The sequence below is a fragment of the Acinonyx jubatus genome, chromosome B4 (genome assembly GCF_027475565.1).
Source record: "Acinonyx jubatus isolate Ajub_Pintada_27869175 chromosome B4, VMU_Ajub_asm_v1.0, whole genome shotgun sequence".
In the NCBI taxonomy this organism is placed as follows: Eukaryota; Metazoa; Chordata; class Mammalia; order Carnivora; family Felidae; genus Acinonyx; species Acinonyx jubatus.
The window spans coordinates 59,634,085-59,656,840 of record NC_069387.1 but is presented as its reverse complement, the minus strand read 5'-3'; the positions used below and the strand labels follow the sequence as shown (position 1 = coordinate 59,656,840).

Below are 22,756 nucleotides of genomic sequence, written 5' to 3'. Positions count from 1 at the left end.
AAAAATTTTATTTTTAGGTAATCTCTACATCCAGTGTGGGGCTCGAACACACAACCCCAAGATCAAGAGTCACATGCTCTCCCATCTGGGCCAGCCTAGGTACTTTCTATTAACTAGCAGAATGATGTCAGCCAAGCAGAATTTTAAGGTTTTTTTTTTTTTTTCTCCCTTTTGTTTATATAGATTTTCTAAAATATATACAGTAAACATGCTATTTTGCCCTTTGTGACTTTAAGTATTTTCAATCTAAATATATAAATATATTGCTCTACATCTAAGCTGTTCTATGGAATAAAAAAAGGCTGACAAGCTTCATGAATTTACTTCATAAAGATGGCACAATCCTGATACTAAAACCCAGCAAAGAAAGAAAATTACAAATCAAACACTGATGCATCCCTGAAAAATTTCTAGAAATTAGAGTTTGTCTATTTGTTACCTATAGTGTCAAATGGTTGCAGAGACTGTCAACATATTTTTGTAGTAAACTTGGAGTATTATGATTTAAAATACAGATTACAAGGAATATAAAACTAATTTTTTGAGGTCCTGGAAGGCATCTTAAAAAAGTGGGCAGTCATCCTCCAGAACAGATGATTCAAAAGTACATTAGTCAGGGCTCCCCAGAAAAATAGCTGATTCCAGGACAAGGATAGGGAATACATAAGATAAGCCGGGAGCATTTTGTGGTGCCAAAAAATAAAAAGTATTCAAGAAACAAATGATGGGGCATGGCAAAGTAACAGAGCAGCCAACTGGAAGAGCTACCAATGGCCAAAGCTGGAACAATCTGAGCATCAAAACATATAATGTATGTTTGGATCATAACCCAAATGCTAAAATAAGTAATCCTGATATAAATAAATGACTGAATAAATAAATAAATGAATGAGAACGGACAAATCTCCTACATAGAAGAATTACAAACAACTTATGTGCTATTTCTCCCTCGAGGTGAAGCATAACTATCAATCCCAGAAGTGTGGGCTATGCATAGCGACTTCCATCTGAAGAGTACAGTACGGAAAGGAGGGAAAAAGAGTACTTTTATAGTGAAGAAAACTTGCAAACAGTACCTTAACCAGGTGATCAAGCCTTCATCATTAGTTAACATCATGTTGGGAGCCTCTACTCTTGCTATGATGTGATGTGAGTGGCACTTTACTTGTGAGGTTTTCCTCCCCCAAATACAAACCAGTCTAAGCATAAGAAAAACACCAAACATATCTAAAGTGAGGACATTCCGCAAAATACGTAACTGGTACTTCTCAAAACTCTCAAGGTCACCAAAACAAAGAAATTCTGAGAAACCACCACAGGAAAGAGGTGCCTGAGGAAATCTGAATAAAGTATGAACTTTAATTAATAATGTATCAGTATTGACTCACTAGTTGTAATAAATGTATCATAGTAATATAAGATGTTGTAACAGGAGAAATTTGGTGTGAAATACAGGGGAATTCTGTGAACTATTTTGAAACATTTTCGTAAATCTAAAACTTTTCTAGTTCAAAACAAAACAAAACAAAACAAAACAAAACCATCAGCTAACGGCCCCATGAGAAAGAAATACCATGTGGATTAAGATTCTTTTACCAGAGGAAACTAATAGTGGTTTCAAATACTAACTTAGAAGTTACTACAGCAAGACACTGGAACTGCGATGGTAGGTGGAATGCTCCTGATGAGTAAGAGCAGGGATTTAACGTTTCTCCAACATGAGATTAGGACAAAGGATCCTAAATAAAATGCTAACAAAGCAAATCTACAGTAAAGTAATAGAATGGTGTACTAAGCAATAATCAGGGTTCAGAAATGCTTCAGTAATTGAAAACCTAACAATTACCACGATTCAAAGGAGATCATTCCAAAAATGCGATAGGAACAGGACACACCATTAACATAATAGAGGCTATTATCTCAAACAGAATTACAATTTATACTTAGAGGCTAAACACCAGAAGCACACCCATTAAAGTATAGAACAGGATACGGGATTACATAAACGTTATTTTAAAAATTTTATTGAATGAAAAACACAAAAAGAAAAAACAAGCTATAGATATTTAGAAAGGGGAATTAAAACCACTATTGTTTATCATTTATTTCCTGAGAAATCTCTGAAAGAGTGAACTAAAAATTCCTAGCATTCAGAATCTGGTCTCTTATTATATATCAATGACCACTAACAGGTATTAGGGCACCTTGGAGACACAGAGGCTGATTCCAGGTCTGGGATAAGGAAAACATAAAGTGAACCTGGGCCATCTTGGCCAGAATGCAAAGAAATTTTCTAATGCTGATAGGATTGTAACAAAAAGACACAGGAACGAATTTAAAAGAATTCCCACCAAAGTTAGGCTATACTTTGAACATCAAAAAGAACAATGATTTTACTTGATCAAAAGTTACTGAATGTACCCACCTACAGATTCCCTGTTCAAGGGAACAGCAAAACAACAACAATAAAAAAAAAAAACTTCACAATGGGGATGGCTTGCTGGCTCAGTCAGTAGAGCATGTGACTCTTGACCTCGGGGTTGTGAGTTCAAGTCTCACATTGGGTATAAAGATTACTAAAAAAAGAAAAAAGCCAAAACAAACAAACAAAAAAAAACCCAAAAATTTTGCAACGGAATGATCAGGTTGCTAGCCTTTAAAACAAGTGGTCAGTCTCAGCATACTGAGAATGAGGCAACCAGACTTTACATGCCTGCTCATGTAACACAGTATAAAATACATAACACCATCTATCAATTACTGTTAAAAATACTTCACTGTAATCAGTTCCTTAAATCTAACTTCCAGTTCATAAGAAATACAGAAGATAAAGAAATAAGGTAAATGACATCAGGACACATTCAGACAAATTCAGAAAGTAGGAAAGGAAACACTATATGACAAAATATCTGTCTTTTAATTTTTAAATAGTTGCCTTTAACTTTTTTTTTTGTTTATTTTTTGAGAAAGTACAAGCAGGGGAGGGGCAGAAAGCAGGGGACAAAGGATCTGAAGCAGGTTTTGTGCTGACAACAGCGATGTGGGGCTTGAACCCACAAACTGCAAGATCATGACCGGAGCCAAAGTGGATGCTCAACTGACTGAGCCAACCAGGTGCCTCCAAAATATCTGTCTTTTTAATAAGTCATTGTCATGAGAGGGCAGGTGGGGATAGGAGTAGTGAGGTCCTAGGCTGCTCTAGATTGAAAAAGATTTAAGTGACATTATAAACAATCAAACAAGAAAAAGACAAATTACTCAATTAAAAAACGGGCAAAGGATTTGAACAGACATTTCTTCAAAAAGATATACTAACGGTCAATGTGTACATGAAAAGATGCTCCACATCATTAGTCATTAGGAAAATGTAAACCCAAACCACAATGAGCTACTGCTTCCTGCCCATTAGAAAGATCACCAATAGCAATCATGGATGAGGATGTGGAGAAACTGGAACCCTCAAACACTGCTGGTGAAACTGTAACATTGTGCAGCCACTTTGGAAAACAGCTTGGCAGTTCCTCAAAATGTTAAACATGTAATTACCATATGACCTAGCAATTCATTCCTAGGTACATGCCCAAGAGAACTGAAAACACAAGTCCATACAAAAACCTGTACATGAACATTCACAGCAGCATTATTCATAATGGCAAAAAAATGGAAACCCAAATGTTTACCAACTAATGGATGGGTAAATAAAATAGGTTATTGTCTGTAAAATATTTGGCTATAAAAATGAATGAAGAACTGATACATGCTACAACAGATGAACACTGAAAAAATTATACTAAGGAAAAGAATACATGTTGTATGATTCATTCATATGAAATGTCAAAAATAGGCAAATCCAGACACAAAACACAGATTAGTAGTTCACAGGGGCTTGGGGATGGTTAAGAGAAGGAAGAAAGGGGAGTGACCGATAATGAATACGGAGTTTCTTTTTATGGTGATAAAAATTTCTGGAGTGAGGCAGTGGTGATGGCTGTATAACTCTGTGAAAATACTAAAAACCACTGAATTGTACATTTAAGAGGATGAATTTTATAGTATGTGAATTATATCTCAATAAAGCTGGTACTAAAAAGAAAAAATAAGTATACAAGTAATCAATACAACATCAAAATGGTCAAATGACCAAAAAAAAAAAGCAATTTGCAAAGTAATGAATTCTCACTCTCATTAGAATTCAAATACATACAAATTTTAAAAATGAGATATATATATTTACTATTAAATGGCTAGGTAATAATAATATCTAGGTTGGTGAAGGTCCAGGAAAATAGGCTTTCTCACAGTCTGCTTGTTTTTTGTGTTTTGTGTGTGTGTGTGTTTACATTTCCTGCAGGGATTTTACAATGTATAATTAAAAAAAAAATTTTACAATATATATATATGTATCAAAAAACTTCAAAGGATCTACATCCTTTGACCTGACAGTTCTCCTTTCAGGAAGTTATCCCAGGAACATAGTTAGGAATATACACAAATACTAATCCCTAAGGACAGTCATTACATTGTTCTAATAAAGAATATTGTGAGAAAGTCTAAATATCCCATAATATGGATAACTTAAATATGGTAGATCTACGTTATTGAATAATTCGTTTGTACCTCCCACTTCAGTTTCAGGAAAAGGACTATGTCTGAATTGATCAACATTGTACCCCCAGCCTCAAACACTTCCTTGGCACAAAACAGATCTCGATTTACATGTTATTCTATGCAGCCATTAAAAATAAAGACAAGGGTGCCTGGGTGGCTCAGTCTGTTAAGCATCACACGCTCAGCTCAGATCATGAGCTGTGAGTTCAAGCCCCGTGTTGGGCTCTGTGCTGACAGCTCAGAGCCTGGAGCCTGCTTCAGATTCTGTGTCTGCATCTCTCGCTCTCTCTCTGCCTTTCCCTGCTGCATGCTTTCTTTCAAAAATAAACATTAAAAAAAATTTTTTTTTAAAGTGATACGTTTTATGGTGACAGATGGGAACTATACTTATCATAGTGAGTATTTTGTAATGTATATAATTGTCATTAGGCTGTATACCTAAAACTAATACAATAATGTAATGTCAAATATACTCCAATAAAAAAAATTAAAAAATGTTTAAAAACTCTGGAAAAATTTTAATCCATATTGCTAAATAAAAAAGAACAGAGGGGTGCCTGGGTGGTTCAGTTGGTTAAGCATCTGACTTCAGCTCAGGTCATGATCTCACGGTTCGTGAGTTTGAGCTCCAGGTTGGGCTCTGGGCTGACAGCTGCTCAGAGCCTGGAGCATGCTTCAGATTCTGTGTCTCCCTTTCTCTCTGACCCTTCCCCACTCATGCTCTGTCTTTCTCTCAAAAATAAATAAACATTAAAAAAAAAAAAAACAGATAACTAATCAAAGTAATATCATCCTATTAACACACATAAAGGTTGACTGTATATATACTAAAATGAATTCCAATAGTTAATGGTGGTTATCTGTAAGTGGTAGAATTATAGGCAATTTTATAACACTATAAAACACTTGTATATTTTCCAAATCTTCTATGATAAATATGTACCAGTTTTACAATCACACATACAAAATGCTACTTTGCAATGACGTATTATAATAATTCTTATTTTTAAAAAAATATTTCTTACCCTTAAAGTTACTACTCGTGCTTTGGGGTTTCTAATAGATGGTCCTGCCGAAACATAATCAGCTGTGTCAATTTCAATGGGAAAATGCTTCTCACATTTCTCATCACTGTCTAGTGCAGCTGGCCATTCAGTGCAGAAATCTGAGAATTAAAAAAATTATCTCAAGTAAAGTTTTGCAAGTAACTTCTCATTACAATGTATGCTACCAGACAAAATCAAATTATTGAGGGAGAGGACTCTCTGGTTACATAGAATGAAAGAACAGATTGTCTTCTGCACTTTATAAACACATCATCATTCCTCATCCCTTTTCTTCTTAGACGAACCCTAATTAGGGAATGTAACCAAAGGAATGATTTAGATAGTTCAGGTCTGGTAGGGAGCAGGAAGTTTGGTTAAAAAAGAACTATGACTTTATGTAAGTTTATTATAGCTTTGCCAATGCCTCCTATGGGACAGTTTAATTCCTCCTCACTAACTAAAAGCAAAGAGTTCATAGTGCTCAGAGCGTTACTGTTTTTGAGTGATTAGTAATTAGTAGTTACTAGTTAGTAATTCATTCCCAAATGAAAGTTACTAAGGGTCAACTGAAGGCAACTGAAAGAAGCTCTAAAAAGCTCTTAGAAGAAACTGAGATATGGTCTATATTCTTTCAGAAACTGAGTTGAATAGGGCCTCAAACTGAAACAGGTACAAATGCCTAAGACATTCTTAGATAGATCCTTAACGGTAATTCATGCTTCTTCTATGTGCCTTCTGTGCCAGGGGCTAAATGGAAAGAGGAAGAGACTTGTCCTCATATTCAGGCGAGATGGCTAGCCTAGAGGAGAGGTGGGACTGGCTCTAGAACGGGGCTACAAAATAAAGTTCCAAGCACTGTGAACAAGAACACCACACCATCTATCTCCATGGCACAGAGGCATACACTCAGGCCTCAAATGTAGGGATGGGGACTTAAAAGGAAAAGAGCTCACAGCCCCCTGCAGCTATCCGTATCAAGGGACTCTGTAAGTAGGTAGCTGATTTCATTTTGCCCTATTCCTATAAAGTTAGTGTGGTAGAGGGCTCTCAGCTTGAGATGAAAACTTCAGACACCATCAGGTTCCCTTCAATGGAAATTTCACTCATTTTTTTTTTTAAGTGTATTTATTCTAAGTGACAGAGTATGTAAGGGGGGAAGGGTAGAGAGACGGAGAGAGAATCCCAAGCAGGCTCTGTGCTGCCAAGCACTGAGCCCAACACGGGGCTCGATCCCACAAACTGTGAGATCATGAGCTGAGCCAAAATCAAGAGTCAGATGCTTAACCAACTGAGCCACCCAGGAGCCCCAAACAACCTCATTCTAAGAATATCTCGAAGTAATCAGTTTCTGAGGTCAAACACATTAGACCTCATGGTCTGTGCTTTCTCTAAAAAGCACAACTGTAGGAAAGGCTGGTCACAATCACAGGGACACATGGGAACTCTTCCATATGATGATTTAAGGGACAGTAAAAAGTACTTTGTCAATAACATTTCCCAGAGCTAACAATTTTCTTATAGCAGGTACTATATTTAGCTCCCATTTAGGCTTTAATATCAGTCAGCAAAATGTCACTGTGGGTTACAGAGACTCTCCAAGCTCTGCAACTAAATATATGTTAGCAAATTAAGTATAGCTCACACCATTCCCTAAACACCCTACTTAAGAGAGCAATACTGAGACACTTTGAGGGGAAAGAAGTATCTCTGCAATTAAAAGCATTCTGACATTTAAATAACAAGAAAAGAGCATGATTACTGAAGTTAAATTTCATTCCCATCATGGACTCATTCCAACATTCTGCACTGTAAGATGCAACACTGCCAAGCACTTTATAAGAGACTAGTTTGGAGAATTTTATGAGTTCTTGGGTTTGTACCGAGTCCTTTATTTTTTATAACTTTGAATAAGACATTTCAATAACCAGATGATAATTACAACTTTTAAATTACCGGATTAGATGTCTAAAAAACATAGCCAACTGGAAAGTACATAATAGACCCCTATTCATCTGATAGGTAGAGCAACAGACTAGACTTCGGAAGACCTTGGTTTTTACTTAGCTTCTGCCACTGATTATTAAAAGTTTTGGTAAATTACCTAAGTTTCCTCTGCTTCAGATTTTCCACTTGCAAGTTAGATATAAAATCTGAACTGACCTACTTTGAAAGAAAATTGAGAAGAAATACTTAAAAAGCCTTTGAGTTATTTGGAAGATACAATCTAAATCTAGAAGCTGGCAAAAATGTAAAGACAAAATTAAAGAAAGATTAAAGCACCTAAATACTTAAAATACAATGCTACTCTTCTGAATGTGCTTATGAAAGTCTTTAAGAATTATGAAGTATTTTAGAAATACTTCATTAAAAATCAGTTTCTAGATTAGAAATTCACATTTAAAAATGGTTAAAAAGGAGAAAAATGAGTTTTATCACAGTGTAATATATGCCTTAACTGGCCTTACAAAGGATCAAAAAGTGATATATGCCTTGTCCCAAACAGAGCACAAATTTGGAAAAGTAATCAGTATCACTCTATCACCAGGCACTAATGAAAATAGAAACATACAATCTAGGATAGAAATGTACCCTAATATCCCAAAAGAGAAGACCACATAAATGAAAGGACATAGGAGAGATTTTTCTTCCCTCACTTCAAGAGTAAAGCCATTATTCCTACTTCTTAAGACTTCTTTATCTCTTCTTACTTTTTTGAATAAAAGGCCCTTCCAAAAGCTCCAATTTCATCATAACCATGATCATTATACTGTTTCTCCTTCCAGCATTATCAGGCTGCCTGTGAGGAGTTTTTAGATTTCATTTTTGTTCCTGAAAGTCTTAACAAGTATATTGAGTATTTATACATCTCCTTTTTAATGAGCATGAATTTAAGATTCATCTGAAGGTATGAACACTTGAATTAAACTACACAACCAATCACTAACAGCTATAAACCTAAAACAATTCAAATGTGCTTATTCTGTATGTAGTCCAATGCAAACTACATCAGAAATTAAATCAGAATATGTATACATTATGAAAACATGCATAAAACTATGAAAAAAAATTTTTTTGCCTTTACCTCCATGCATGTGGGAAGGAGAGTGAGTGAAATCTATTTCAATCTAGGAATCAATAAATACTGTTCAAATTAATTGTTCAAATTATTGTTCAAATAAATTTAGAACTGGAGATATAACCATGTTCTAGTGATTACCTCTATCTTATGTATATATATACAAAATATGCATATGCTACTGTATTATATAACCATATATATGTAATAAAGAGAGAGAATATATAATTAACATTATGTAGAGAGAATATACAGAAAAATAAGTAAATACGCTCTCAGCAAGTAATCACCAGATCTAAACAATGATTAAAAGAGAACACTTCTGAAATGAGGGCCCAGATGGGAAAGTAGAAATATAAGACCATTGCTCTTTATCATCAGCTTTTCTACTACTTGATGTTACCACATCTATATATCATTTACTAAGTTCTTACTCTGCAAAGTATCTGATTACTGACTCCACTGACTCAGCATCCTTCTACATTATCTTCAGTTTGGATTATATTGATTCGTATCCATTGGCAACACTGTAATATTTTCTTCAGTCTTTTCATGTATGCACTGCCTATAATGCAACAGTAAGTCCCTAACCTATTTGAGCAAGGACTATGATTTCTGGTTCTATTTATTATTTATAGACACTTGTAGAGTGGTTTAAGGGGAGGGGAGGAGAGGGAGGGAAGGAGAGGAAGAAAGGAAAGGAAAGGAAAGGAAAGGAAAGGAAAGGAAAGGAAAGGAAAGGAAAGAAAAGAAAAGAAAAGAAAAGAAAAGAAAAGAAAAGAAAAGAAAAAAGAAAAGGAAGGAAGGAAGGAAGGAAGGAAGGAAGAAAGGAAGGAAGGAAATGGAGGAAGGAAGGAAGAAATTTGCAGATTTGACGTCTTCACTGAAAACAACTTGAAAATTTTTGTAAAAAAAGGAAAAATTAGCAATGACTCAGAATATAAGGCTATTTAGTATATTAAAAATGAGATTTTCGGGGCGCCTGGGTGGCGCAGTCAGTTAAGCGTCCGACTTCAGCCAGGTCACGATCTCGCGGTCCGTGAGTTCGAGCCCTGCGTAGGGCTCTGGGCTGATGGCTCAGAGCCTGGAGTCTGTTTCCGATTCTGTGTCTCCCTCTCTCTCTGCCCCTCCCCCGTTCATGCTCTGTCTCTCTCTGTCCCAAAAATAAATAAACGTTGAAAAAAAAAAAATGAGATTTTCTTCCATCTTTATTGAGATATAAGTGACATAAAACATTGTGTAAGATATATAATGTGTTGATTAGATACACCTATATATATTGCAAAATAATTACAATCGTAACACTAGCTAATACCTGTATCATGTAATTATCATTTTTGTGCTAAGAATATTTAAGATCTACTCTCCTAGCAACTTTTCATTATATAATACAGTATTAATAACTATAATCACTATTGTGTACATTAGATCCCCAGAACTTACCATAAAACCGGAAGTTTGTATTCTTTCACCAATGTCTCCCTTTTATCCCCCACCTCTCAGTCCCTACTATTTCTGAGTTCAGCTTTTTCAGATTTCACATGTAAGTAAAATCATACACTGTCTTTGTCTTATTTCATTTAGCATAATGCCTTCAAGGTCCATCTATGTTGTCACAAACAGCAGAAGTCCTTCCTTCACAATTAAATACTATTACACACACACCACTTCTTTATCCAATCAACAGCTTAGGGTGTTTCCATTTCTTGGCTGTTGTAAATAATGCTGCAGCAAACATGGGAGTGCGGATAGCTCTTCAACACCATGTTTTCATTTCTTTTGATATTTACCCAGAAGTGTGATTGCTGGATCACATGGTAGTTCTAATTTTAATTTTTAAAGCAAACTCCATACTGTACTCCATAGAGGCTGTACCAATTTACATTCCTAATCAACAGTACAAAAGGGTTTCCCTTTTCTCCACATCCTCACCAACACTTGTTATCTCTTGCCTTCTTGATGACAGCCATTTCTAGCAGGTGAAAGGTAGCTCCTAGTGGTTGTGATTTTTATTTCCGTGATTAGTGATGCTGAGCATCTTTTCCTGTGCCCACTGACGATGTGTAGGTCTTTCTTGGAAAGATGTCTATTCAAGTCCTCTGCCCATTTTTTAATCAAATTATTTGGGCTATTTTGGTGTTATGTAAGTTCTTTATATATTTTGGACATTAACCTTTCATCAGATATATCATTTGTAAACACCTTCTCCCATTCAGTAAGGCTGCCTTTTCAATTTGTTGAGGTTTCCTTCATTGAGCAAAAGCTTTTTATTTTGGTGGTCTCAACAGTTTATTTTAACTTTATTTCCCTTCTTGAGGAGACCTATTGAGAAACATATTGCTAAGGTCAATGTCCAAGACACAATTGCCTATGTTTTCTTTAAGGAATTTTATGGTTTCAGGTCTACATTTACATCTTTAACCCATTCTGAGTTAATTTTTGTGTATGGCATAAGAAAGTGGTCCAGTTTCATTCTTCTGCATGTAGTTGTCTAGTCTTCCCAGCACCATTTATTGAGGAGACTGTCTTTTTCCCCATTGCATAATTCTTGCCTCCAGATGAACTGACCATATAATATAAGCATGGGCTTATTTCTGGGCTATCTTGTTCCATTGATCTATGTGTCTATTTTTGTGCCAATATTATACTGTATTGATTACTACAGCTTATAGTATATCTTGAAATCTTGAGACTGTGATACCTCCAGCTTTGGTCTTTCTCAAGATTGCTTTGGTTAGTCAGGGCCTTTTGTGGTTCCATACAAATTTTAGGATTCTTTGTTCTACCTCTTGAAAAATGTTGTTGGTATTTTGATAGGGATTATATTGAATCTGTAGTTTCTTTTGGGTAGTATGGACATTTTAACAATATTAATTCTTCAAATCCACTGCTTACATTTTTAATTGGATTGTCTGGTTTATTTTGCTATTGAATTATAGAAGTTCTTTATTTTGGGGGGATATAAACCTCTGACCTGAGGTTTGCAAATATTTTCTCCCATTCTGTAGGTTGCCTTTATATTTTGTCAGAGGTTTTCTTCACTGTGCAGTAGCTTCTTAGTTTGATATAGTCCCACTTGTTTTTACTTTTGTCTTTGCTATTGGTATCGAATCCAAAAAATTATTGAAGACCCATGTCAAGCAGCTTACTGCCTATGTTTCTTCCCATTTTGTTTTGTCAATGGGATACATATTACATTGCTTGATTTTTGAGTATGTTGAACCATCCTTTCATCTCTGAAATAAATCCCACTTGGTCAGACACAATCCTTTTAATGTACTGTTGAATTTGGTTTGGTAATATTTGGTGAGGATTTTTCTATGTTAATCAAGGATATTGGCCTATGACACTTTTCTTGTAGTATCCTTGTCTTCTTTTGGTTATCAGGGTAATGTTGGCCTCATAAAATGAATTTGGAAGTGTTCCCTCCTCTTCTTTTTTTTGGAAGAACTTGAGAAGTACTGGTATTACCTCTTTAAATGATTAGAATTCACCAGTAAAGCCACCTAATCCTGGACTTTTTTGTGTTGGTTTCTTTTTTTTTTTTTTTCTTTAATGTTTTTATTTATTTGAGAGAGTGCATGAGCACAGGGAAAGGGCCACGAGAGAGGGAGAGACAGAATCCCAAGCAGGCTCCATACTGTCAGTACAGAGCCCGAGGTGGGGCTCAATCAACTTCATGAACTATGAGACCATGACCTGAGCCAAAATCAGAGTTGGACATTTAACAGACTGAGTCACCCAGGTGCCCCATGTTGGGAGGTTCTTGATCACCGATTCAATCTCCTTACTAGTAATTACTCTGTTCACATTTCCTCTTTCTTCATGATTCAGTCTTGGTAGGTTGTATGTTTCTAGAAACTTATCCATTTCTTCTAGGTTGTCAAATTAGTTGGCAAGTAATTGTTCACAGTAGTCCTTATGATCCTTTATGTTTCTGAGATATCAATTGTAATGTCTCCTTTCATTTGCAATTTATTTGAGTCCTCTTTTTTCTTGGTGTGTCTAGTTAAAGGTTTGTATATGTTGTTTATCTCTTCAAAACACCAGCTCTTAGTTTCACTGATCTTTTTTCTTCCCTTTTTAGTCTGTACTTCGATTCTAATCTTTAGTCCCTTCTTTCTACTACCTTTGGGCTTAGATCTTTTTCTGGTTCCTTGAGGTATATATTAGGTTGTTTATTTGGGATCTCTCTTTCTTTCTTAATGCATGCTATCAGCTTCCGTTTTAGAAATGCCTTTGTTACATCCCGTAAGTTTGGGTATGTTCTGTTTCCATTTTTATTTGTCTCAAGATTTTTAAAATTTTTCTTTTGATTTCTTCTTTGAACCAATGGTTGTTTAGGGGCATGTTGTTCAATTTCCATATATTTGTGAATTTTCCAGTTTTCTTCTTGTTATAGATTTCCAGTTTTATTCCAGGGTAGTCAGAGAAGATGCCTAATGTGACTTCAATATTTTAAAATTTGTTACAACTTGTCTTGTGGCCTACCACGTGATCGATCCTGGAGAATGTTTCCTGTGTGCTTGAGAAGAATGTGTGTATTCTGCTTCTGTTGGATCAAATTCTGTAAATGTCTGTTAAACACATCTGGTCTAATATATAGTTTACATCCAGTGTTTCTTTACTGATTTTCTGTCTGGATGACCTATCTATTGTTGAAAGTGGTGTATTGGAGTCCTCTACTGTTGTACTGCTATCTGTTTCTCCCTTCAGTTCTGTTAATACTTGCTTTATATATTTAGGTGCTACTATTTTAGGTGCATAAACATTTATGGATGTTGTTATTCTCTTGATAAACTGACTCTTTTATCATTAGAAATGAGATTATTCTATTCAAAGTCAGTATTAACTTCATATACTAAAACAATTACTTACCTTTAAGAGCTTCACAGTGCTTTTTAATTGCTACAGGTGTCAAATGCAAAAAATTGGGGATCTAAAAGTGGAGAAATTTAAAGGATAAATTAGCCTAATGTCTCAAAAACATAAAGACAATGTTTTCCTAATACTAAATCCTAAGCCCAACAAACTTTGTAATAAATAAAATCTAGTTTTTATAATATTAATTCTATTCCACATGTGTTGTGAATTTAGGAAACGAATTCCTTGAAATATAGATTCATGATGTATCTTATGATGATGATAGTGGGAAAAAATAAATGCTGTTTTTATAGTACTCTTCCTGCCATAATCTATAGATCTACATATTTTCCTTATAAAATTGAAAGGATTTAAGGACACACATTATTGTTTAATCATCCTAAGTCCCCTGGAATACACAGCATGGTGCTATATTTTCCACTTTGTACTTAACAGACACTTTATAAACTGAATAAATGAAGCTAGCAAGTCTTTACAGTTAATGAAATATGGTATACATTTATGATGATATATATTAGGAGCTCATTCACAGGGTCAATGGAAATTTAGGAAAGACCAAAGATATGAATCCTTCAAATAAATAATTAAGATTTCCTACCCTATTTCTTGAATAATGTTAAGCATCTGAAGAGTTTTAAAGAAACTCATTTGGACAGAAAATTTGAACAAGTAGAAATTTACTCCAAATATTATGCTTGGAATCTTGAGTGCTGATCAGAAATGTTTATTTTAATTAAGAGAAAATAGACACTGAAAATGGAAATTATGGGGTAGGTGACTTTATTTTCTATACCTCTATTGTTTAAAAATGAAAATATAGTCTCTCAAAATCATAGAAGTATAAAAATAGCTAATGTGTCCATAGAATTTATATTGGCACTGCTTCATGTACTCTGCATATATTAGCTTGGTTACTAAGCTTACCCAATAGCACCCCCTAGGAATACATCACATCACTGGACTAATAATATATATCGTTGATTCTTTTTTACAACTATAGTTCATTTATTTATTTTGAGAGAGCGCACACACATGCATGCATGCTAAAGAGACAGCGGGGGAGAGGCAGAGAGAGAGACAGAGAGACAATCTCAAGCAGGCTCTGTGGGGCTCAAATTCACAAATCGTGAGGTTATGACCTGAGCAGAAATCAAGAGTCAGATACTTAATCAACTAAGCTACCCAGACATCCCTACATAGTTGATTCTTAAAAAGGATGGCATACATTAAATGTTTGGATTTTTATGTTTATTAAAATATCATTCACAACCATTAGCATTATTACAGATATATTCCTAGCCTCTCTCACCTAGTGGTATTTTCCAAAGGCCTTTTCTTTAAACTAAGTTCTTTTCTTTCACTTGAAGAAAAGATTAGTTTCCTCAATGTCTGTTTTTTTACATGTCTTGTAACATTCACATTTCCAAGTTTCATTTACTCATCTCTACCAGGAGACAACTCCTCCATTGTACCATCTCATTTTTTTATCATCACCTTTCAGCAAATTTTTTTTTCAAGATTCTCATATATATGCTAAGTGAAATAGGCCAGAAAAAGACAAATACCATATGATTTCACTTATATGTGGAATCTAAAGAACAAAACAAAAAGCAGAAACAGACCCATAAATACAGAGAACTGATGGTTGCCAGAGGGAAGGGGCATGGAAGGATAAGAGAAACAGGTGAAGGGGAGTGGGAGACACAGGCTTCCACTATGGAATAAGTAAGTCATAGGGCTAAAAGAGCACAGAAATATACTCAACAGTATTTTAACAGTGTTGTATGGTAACAGATGGCAGCTACAGTTGTGGTGAGCACAGTGTAACACACAGATTGTGGAATCACTATGTTGTACACCTGAGACTAATGTAACATGGCGTGTCAACTATACTTCACTTAAAAACAAAAAAAAAGAAGAAAAAGACTCTCATATAGTGGAAACCACAGTTCACCAATGACTACTGTATATAACAGGAACCATCTAAGATATGCATTCTCAGGCTAAGCATATTCATATTTTCTTTAAATAAGCTTACAGTTCATAAATCATTATAGATGCTACCAACTGAAGCATTTAATATGATGTATTTTGCCTCAAGAAATAAAGAAGTTTAAGGATTATAACAATATTAAATAATATTTTACCTTTCTGGATAGAAAAGTTTTAAAATCTCTCTCTTAAAAGATTTCAGGGGCGCCTGGGTGGCTCAGTCAGTTAAGTGTCCGACTTTGGCTCAGGTCATGATCTCATGGTCTGTGAGTTTGAGCCCTGCATCGGGCTCTGTGCTGACAGCTCAGAGCCTAGAGCCTGCTTCAGATTCTGTGTCTCCCTCTCTCTTGTTCCTCCCCGACTTGTGCCCTGTCTCTCTCTCTCTCTCTCTCTCTCTCTCAAAATAATAAACAAACATTAAAAAAAAAAAAGTAGATTTCAGACCCCAATTCTCATTCTCAAATTAGGTTATTTCACTTTCCTTAGTTCCACTTGAAAGATACAAAACCAAAAAGATATAATAGAGAAGAAAAAGCCAAAAGGGAAGCCATTGGACCAATTAATTATATTCTTAAATGCCTAGGATTCTTTGAATCTTCTTTACCATGGATAATCAGAATATATCATCCATTATAAACTGAAAAAAAAATTCAACTAAAATACAGTAAGCTGCTACATACTGAACCTTGAAGTACAAGGCAGGGTAGGCACGGGAAGAGGATCAGCATTTATTTAGATATAAAAATTAGCCAATAAAACAGTAACTTATCTTACCTTTAAAAGTTCTAGATTTCCCTCCTTTGCCATGGGCACCCCCCTTTTTACTGGATAACCCATTCGAACAGGAAGAGGTACAGCAGAAGGTTTAAATGGTGCTGCAACAGGATAAACACTAGGCCAGTCCAGGTCAACAGTCATTTTCTCTGTCCTAGGAGGTAATGCCTAAGGAATATAAAATAGTTACATATTTTAAATATGAACATGATCTTTAATCTTAGAGCAAAAAAACTGAAATCAAGAGAAACATAAGCAGAATAGCAACCTTCATAAAATCTGACCTTCACAAAGATGCCGCTGTTCAAATGTAAAAACACCAAACCTATCTAATATTTTTGCTTTGTTTCTGCAAACCCTCTGGGAAGGATCCCCCTTGAATAGCACACATGTCCTTTACTAAAAATTTATTTCTATGGATTTACTCAGACTTTTAGCAAACTTTTTACATTTTGTTTGTGAAAGAGTAACAATGTATTTTGAAATACAGAAATTCCTCAACTTACAATGGGTTAATGTCCTGATAAACCCATCCTAAGTTGAAAATACTGTAAGTCAAAAATGCATCAATACACCTGACATACTGAGCAAGCTTAGTGTAGCCTCCTTTAAATGTGCTCAGAACACTTAAGCCTACATTTGGGTAAAATCATCTAACACAAAGCCTATTTGAATACTGTACTGCAAGTGAAAAAAAGAATGGTTGTATGGGTACAGAATAGTTGTTAAGGGTATTGGTTACTTATGCTCATGACTGTGTGGCTGACTGGGAGCTATGGCTCACTGTCACTGCTGTGAAACTAAAGTTTCGTACCAAATAATGCTAGTCCAGGAAAAGATCAAAATTCAAAATTCCAAGTACAGTTTCTACTGAATGCGTACTGGTTTCCACCACCATAAAGTTGAAAAATCGTAAGCTGAACCACAGTAGGCTGGTGACTACCTACAGTTTTTAGAACTTCTTTGATGGAAGTCAGGACATGAAGGGATACTGAAAATTTGGAAATAAAGGAAATAAGAAATGAATAACAAGAGCTTGGAAATAAGTAAATTAGGGTGAAATTAGCTGAATAAATACATAATGAGAAATTATAACTCTGTCCCAGAGGATAGCTATATGATAGTTTAGTCAATCACATTAACATACACATATTTTTTTAAAAACTGTATTCATTGGGGCGCCTGGGTGGCTCAGTCAGTTAAGCATCCAACTTCGGCTCAGGTCATGATCTCGCGGTTCGTGAGTTTGAGCCCCGCGTCGGGCTCTGTGCTGACAGCTCGGATCCTGGAGCCTGTTTAAGATTCTGTGTCTCCCTCTCTCTCTCTCTCTCTGACCCTCCCCCGTTCATGCTCTGTCTCTCTCTGTCTCAAAAATAAATAAACGTTAAGAAAAACATTTTTTTAAATAAAAAAAAAATAAAACCTGTATTTATTAGAAGGGCATGGCCAGCATACATAAGAAGGTTGAAGAAAGCAAAACTTGGCAATGCCAAACAAAGCAGTATCAAAACCAGTGTAGTGTATGTCCTAGAAGCAGGGAATATTCCTGTGAAAATAACTACTCTAGATAATTATAATTCGGTGCAATTTAGCCATTTAACTTCCATCTAATAATATGCCTCTGTTCATACTCAACAAGTGACCTAATAATTTGGATTCTTCCATAGAGTTGCCGACAGGGTAAAACCAAACTGGGTTAGATTAATATACACATCCCAGACTTCATGATTATTAAAGGCATCATCAAAAATAAGTCTATATTCTAGTTTATATACCTATTTCCTGGGAGTGTATGAGTGAGCTCACCTCTCAAAGATGATCCATTCTTGGAGTACTGACAAAAACCAGTCCAGACTGCAGACAAGGCTCTGGCAGTCACCATGTAAACACCCCCTTTGAAAGTCTTCTTGGGCAGCACCCTTCTGCCTCATCGTGAATATCTATCTCATTTTAGAACTTCAGAAACCATTATGATAGTATATAGCAGACAACATTAATTGTTTACCTTTCTTCTCAGTGGTCTTTCATATCTGGATGCTCTGCCTGCGGTACCTAGAAGACAACATAATAGTTACAGAGAACTGTATAATGCAGACTGTTCAACACTGATGATGATCCTGTAACTCTCAGATAATTTCAGGTATTCAGTAATACAAAAAGGACACAATAATCCATTTTCTGTGAGCTTGGGACTAACTCATCTTAATGAAAATGAAAAGTCAGAAATATTTAGGAAAATTCCCAAGTTATTTAAACATAAAGTATATTGTGACTGATGATATAGTGAATTTATCATCTAATGAAATATTTTCAATAAATTCTAAAGTCTATAGTCAAATTAACTCACTTTCCCAAGTTAAAACATCTAGTTAGAAATAACTATGCTGCATTTTTAAAGATAACTGATTTGAAATTTTTTTTTTTTAACGTTTATTATTTTGAGAGAGAGAACATGAGCAGGGGAGGGACAGAGAGAGAAAGAGGGAGGCACAGAATACGAAGCAGGCTCCAGGCTCTGAGCTGTCAGCCACAGAGCCCGATGCAGGGCTGGAACTCATGGACCACGAGATCATGACCTGAGCCAAAGTGGGACACTTAACCGACTGAGCCACCGAGGTGCCCCCAGAACTGCCAATGTTACAATAATGCCAATAACAGTAAAACTCATAGCCGTTCCTAATAAGTCACATACCTATAGAAGAGGGCAAATTACTTACAGTATATACCTTTCATAATACTACCTTATGCCTCTCTAAATAAATGTTTTGCTACATTACAGTAATAATGGCTATAATTATTTAGCACTTTCACATGCCATACACTATGCTACACACTTTTCACTCTTATCTCATTTAATCTTACTGTTCACAATAACTGTTAAGTACTATTATTATCCTTATTTAGAGGTAATTTACAGCCAAGAAAACTAAGGATCGAAGAGTCAGGGTGACAATAGCACAGCACACAAGACTCTTCACACTCTGAACCACTTCTATCTCTAACTTCATCTCCCTTCACAAGGTCCCACAGTTACACTGAACTTCTAGTACCAGACCCTTTGGACTTTCTCCAAACCTAATGTTTTCTCTACCTGGAATGTGCCTCCTTTCCCTCTGCCTGGTTTCTGTCTTCAGCTGACAAATCCTTTTTTTTTTTTTTTTAATTTTTAAAAAAAATGTTTATTTATTTTTTAGAGAGAGAGACAGAGTATGAGCAGGGGAGGGGGAGAGAGAGAGGGAGACACAGAATCTGAAGCAGGTTCCAGGCTCTGAGCTGTCAGCAGAGCCTGACATGGGACTCAAACCTGTGAACTGTGAGATCATGACCTGAACTGAAGTCGGATGTTTAGTTGAGCAACTCAGGCACCCCTTCATCGGACAAATTCTTACTCATTCTGTGATAGTAATTCATTTATTCATTCAAAAATCATTTCAGTGATATTGTGTACCAGAAACTGAGAAAGCAGCAATGAGCAAGAGAAACACAGACCCTGCTCTCACAGAATGTAGAGGTTGTCAAATAAGATAACTATTTATCAAGTAATTTCAATAAAGTCATAAATATTAATGACAACAAATAGCAGGGGACCAAACTCAGTCAATTAGTTGGGGGAAATCTCCCTGAAGAACTGGACTTTAAGCTAAAACCTTAAGGATGAGCAGGAGGTAACCCTGGGAACAGGCAAGTGAGAGAAAGTATCCTATGAAGAAAGGGGAAATGGAAAATCAATATTAAAAAGTTCAGTATGGTTGAAATTTAAGAAGAGAACAGAAAATGCACTGAGAAAAGAGGCTGGAAATATTCAACAGGCACCTCAACTATAACACATCATTGACAGAGCTCTTGATTTCTTATTCCAGTCTTCCCAATCCCTGTAAATGATATCTCCATTCATCCAATTGCTCAGGACAAAAATCTAACATGCTTCCTAAGACTTTTCCTCATGCCTCATCAAATACCAAATCCATCAGTAAGTCCTCTTAGCTATACCTTCAAAATATATCCCACATTCAACCACACCGCCTTCTCTGCTATCACCTCAATCTAACTCACCATCATTTCATTTGGACTACTGCAATAGCTTCCAAACTGATCTCTCCTGGATTCCATTCTTTTCCCCCTAAAGTTGGGTCTCCATACCGCAGTCAGTGATCTTTTAAAAGATAAAGTACGTTGTATCACTTCTGTGTTCAAAACCTTCCAGTATAATACCAAACTTATAATAAAATCCAAGCCAAACGCCTAAAAGCCTTTGGGGGATCAGATCATTACTTACCAGTCTCCTGAGTTCACTCACCTCCAAGTTGACTTTCTTTCTGTTCCTTGATCACACCCCTAAGCTCCTTTTCACTCCTGGTCCCTTGCAGTTGCAGTTCCCTCCACACACACACACATACACACCACCACGGGTTCTGCTCAAATGTCACTTCTCCAGGGAGGTCTTTCCTGACTACCCAATCTTTTCCTACTCTATAACCAGTACTCCTCCAATCCATCGTTCTCAATACCCTGCTTTATTTTTCTTCATAGCACTAATCACCACCTGACATTGTACTGACGTTGTTTTGTTTATAGTTGGATTTCCTAAAAGAATGTAAACTTCATTAGGTGAGAGACCTTGCTATATCCCCGTATAACACTACCTAGCACACAGTACCGAAGGAATAAAAAAATCCAATAAAAGAGCCATGGATTAAGACTACGGAGCCACTCTGACAAGTTAAGGAATTTATCACATCTTAAGCAATGAGAAACCTTTTCCTGATTTTGAACAAGGGAGTGGCAAGCTAAGATTCTTTCTGAATACTTCACTCTGGTTGCTGTGAGAATTCAATGTAGGAGAACAAGGGCAGAAACAGGGAGCAGTAAAGAAACTACTGTAAAAGTGAGAGATGGTGGCCTAAACTGTTGGTTATACGAAAATGAGAGATGTTTTAGAAGGTATCATGGATAGCACAGGACATGCCCCCTTCCTGACTAAGCTTTCCGTGGCTCTTGTGAGCTCATCCTCAAAACCCCTCTGTTACTCTATTCATGCTTCCATTACAACACCTCATACTTCACAGTATGATTCCGTTAACAAATCTGTCTTTTCCAGACTCTTCCAAGGCAAGAACGGTATCTTGAATGAAGGTTATCTCAATAATGCCTGTTGAATGAAGGTCATCCCATTTGGTGACATAGCTAAGGCTGGAATTCAGAGCTGCAGTTTGTTCAGGGACAACTGTATGCTTCTCTTAACGTTCGGGAAAATCCGTGGTTCAACACTGCCCAACAAACATCACCGAGCACTAGTAACTGGAGTGACCCGGTGCCAAAGGCCGCGCAAGGGAGCACCAGGAAGCGCGCAGGTGACGGGGGAGGGAGGAAGCAAGCTCGCCACGCCCAGAGCACCCAGAAGCAGAAATCGGCGACTAGGAACCCGGCGACACGGGCGCAGAGGTCAGACCCACACCTGCGGCTTTCCTACCGGGAGGGCCAGCGGCAGGCTAGCAGAGGACGTACCGGCTTTCCCCCAGGCGGCAGGGCCTCTGCCACCGCGGTGGCCATCATGGATTCGGTATGCCGCCCTCTCTCCCCCAGAGCCCGGAGGCGACGCAACACTCACGCGGGCTTGGTATCGCAGAGCGGGTGGCCGGAGACACGGCGGTGCAGAAGGCACGCAGGGTCCTGGCCGCTGGCTGCAGGGCCAGCCACGCGGGGAGTGTGGCGGCCGCCATGCCTGCGACGACGGCAAGCCCGATGGGACAAGCGCAGCCTGGCGTTAAGGGGAGGGTGTGCCGCCGCTACCGCGCAGGTTCGCTTCGGCTTGCCCCGCCCCCAGGGGGAAGAAACAGAAAACACGTGGGCCTGCAAAGTCAGAGCTGGAGTTAAATGTGCAAGAAGGTAGCCCCCAAATAGGAAAAAGTAATGAAAACAACAAGGTTGAAAAAGGAATCGAAGCGGTCAGTCCAAAGAGGACCGTAAGAGATGAGGGAAATGTGGCTTACAGAGGGCAAATGTGGTCTGGGTGGGATTTCAGATAGCCCAGGAGCCTGGCAGTTTATGTTAGGGCCCTGCTCCTTTGCAGTTGCTGCTTATCCACACACTTTCTTGGTTTAAAGAAGGCTTGAGCTGGTGCAAGTGATATATTCTAAGGGCGAGGCAGTATCTGATAGTAGTTAAATGGATAGCCTCTTGAGCCAGACTACTTGAGTTTAAAACTTGACTTCATTTTTACGTGGCTGGGTTGATCCTAATCAAGTGAATACATCCAAAACTCTGGGGCACCTGGGTAGTTCAGTCGGTTAAGCACCTTAAGCGCCTGACTTCGGCTGAGGTCATGATTTCACGGTTCGTGGGTTCCAGCCCCACATCCGGCTCTGTGCTGACAGCT

At 37.1% G+C, this 22,756-nt stretch overlaps 1 protein-coding gene across 5 annotated transcripts in view; it reads right to left on the bottom strand.

Annotated features, from left to right (window-relative positions):
* The window catches only part of MRPS35 (mitochondrial ribosomal protein S35), a 46,966-nt gene extending 24,824 nt beyond the window's left edge, over nt 1-22,142 (bottom strand). The window contains exons 1-6 of one of the 5 annotated variants that reach the window (XM_015065231.3): nt 21,989-22,127; nt 20,434-20,533; nt 18,386-18,432; nt 16,381-16,548; nt 13,609-13,669; nt 5,634-5,773 (exon numbers count right to left, since the gene is read on the bottom strand). In XM_015065231.3, the coding sequence (XP_014920717.2) occupies nt 5,634-5,773; nt 13,609-13,669; nt 16,381-16,524 (345 nt within the window). In that variant the 5' untranslated portion in view covers nt 16,525-16,548; nt 18,386-18,432; nt 20,434-20,533; nt 21,989-22,127. Of the gene's footprint in view, nt 1-5,633; nt 5,774-13,608; nt 13,670-16,380; nt 16,549-17,194; nt 17,387-17,527; nt 17,696-18,385; nt 18,433-20,433; nt 20,534-21,988 lie in introns of those variants that run through there. The other 4 variants (XM_027035811.2, XM_015065230.3, XM_053226080.1 and 1 more) reach the window with 4 other exon arrangements.
* Nucleotides 22,143-22,756: the final 614 nt, after the last annotated feature.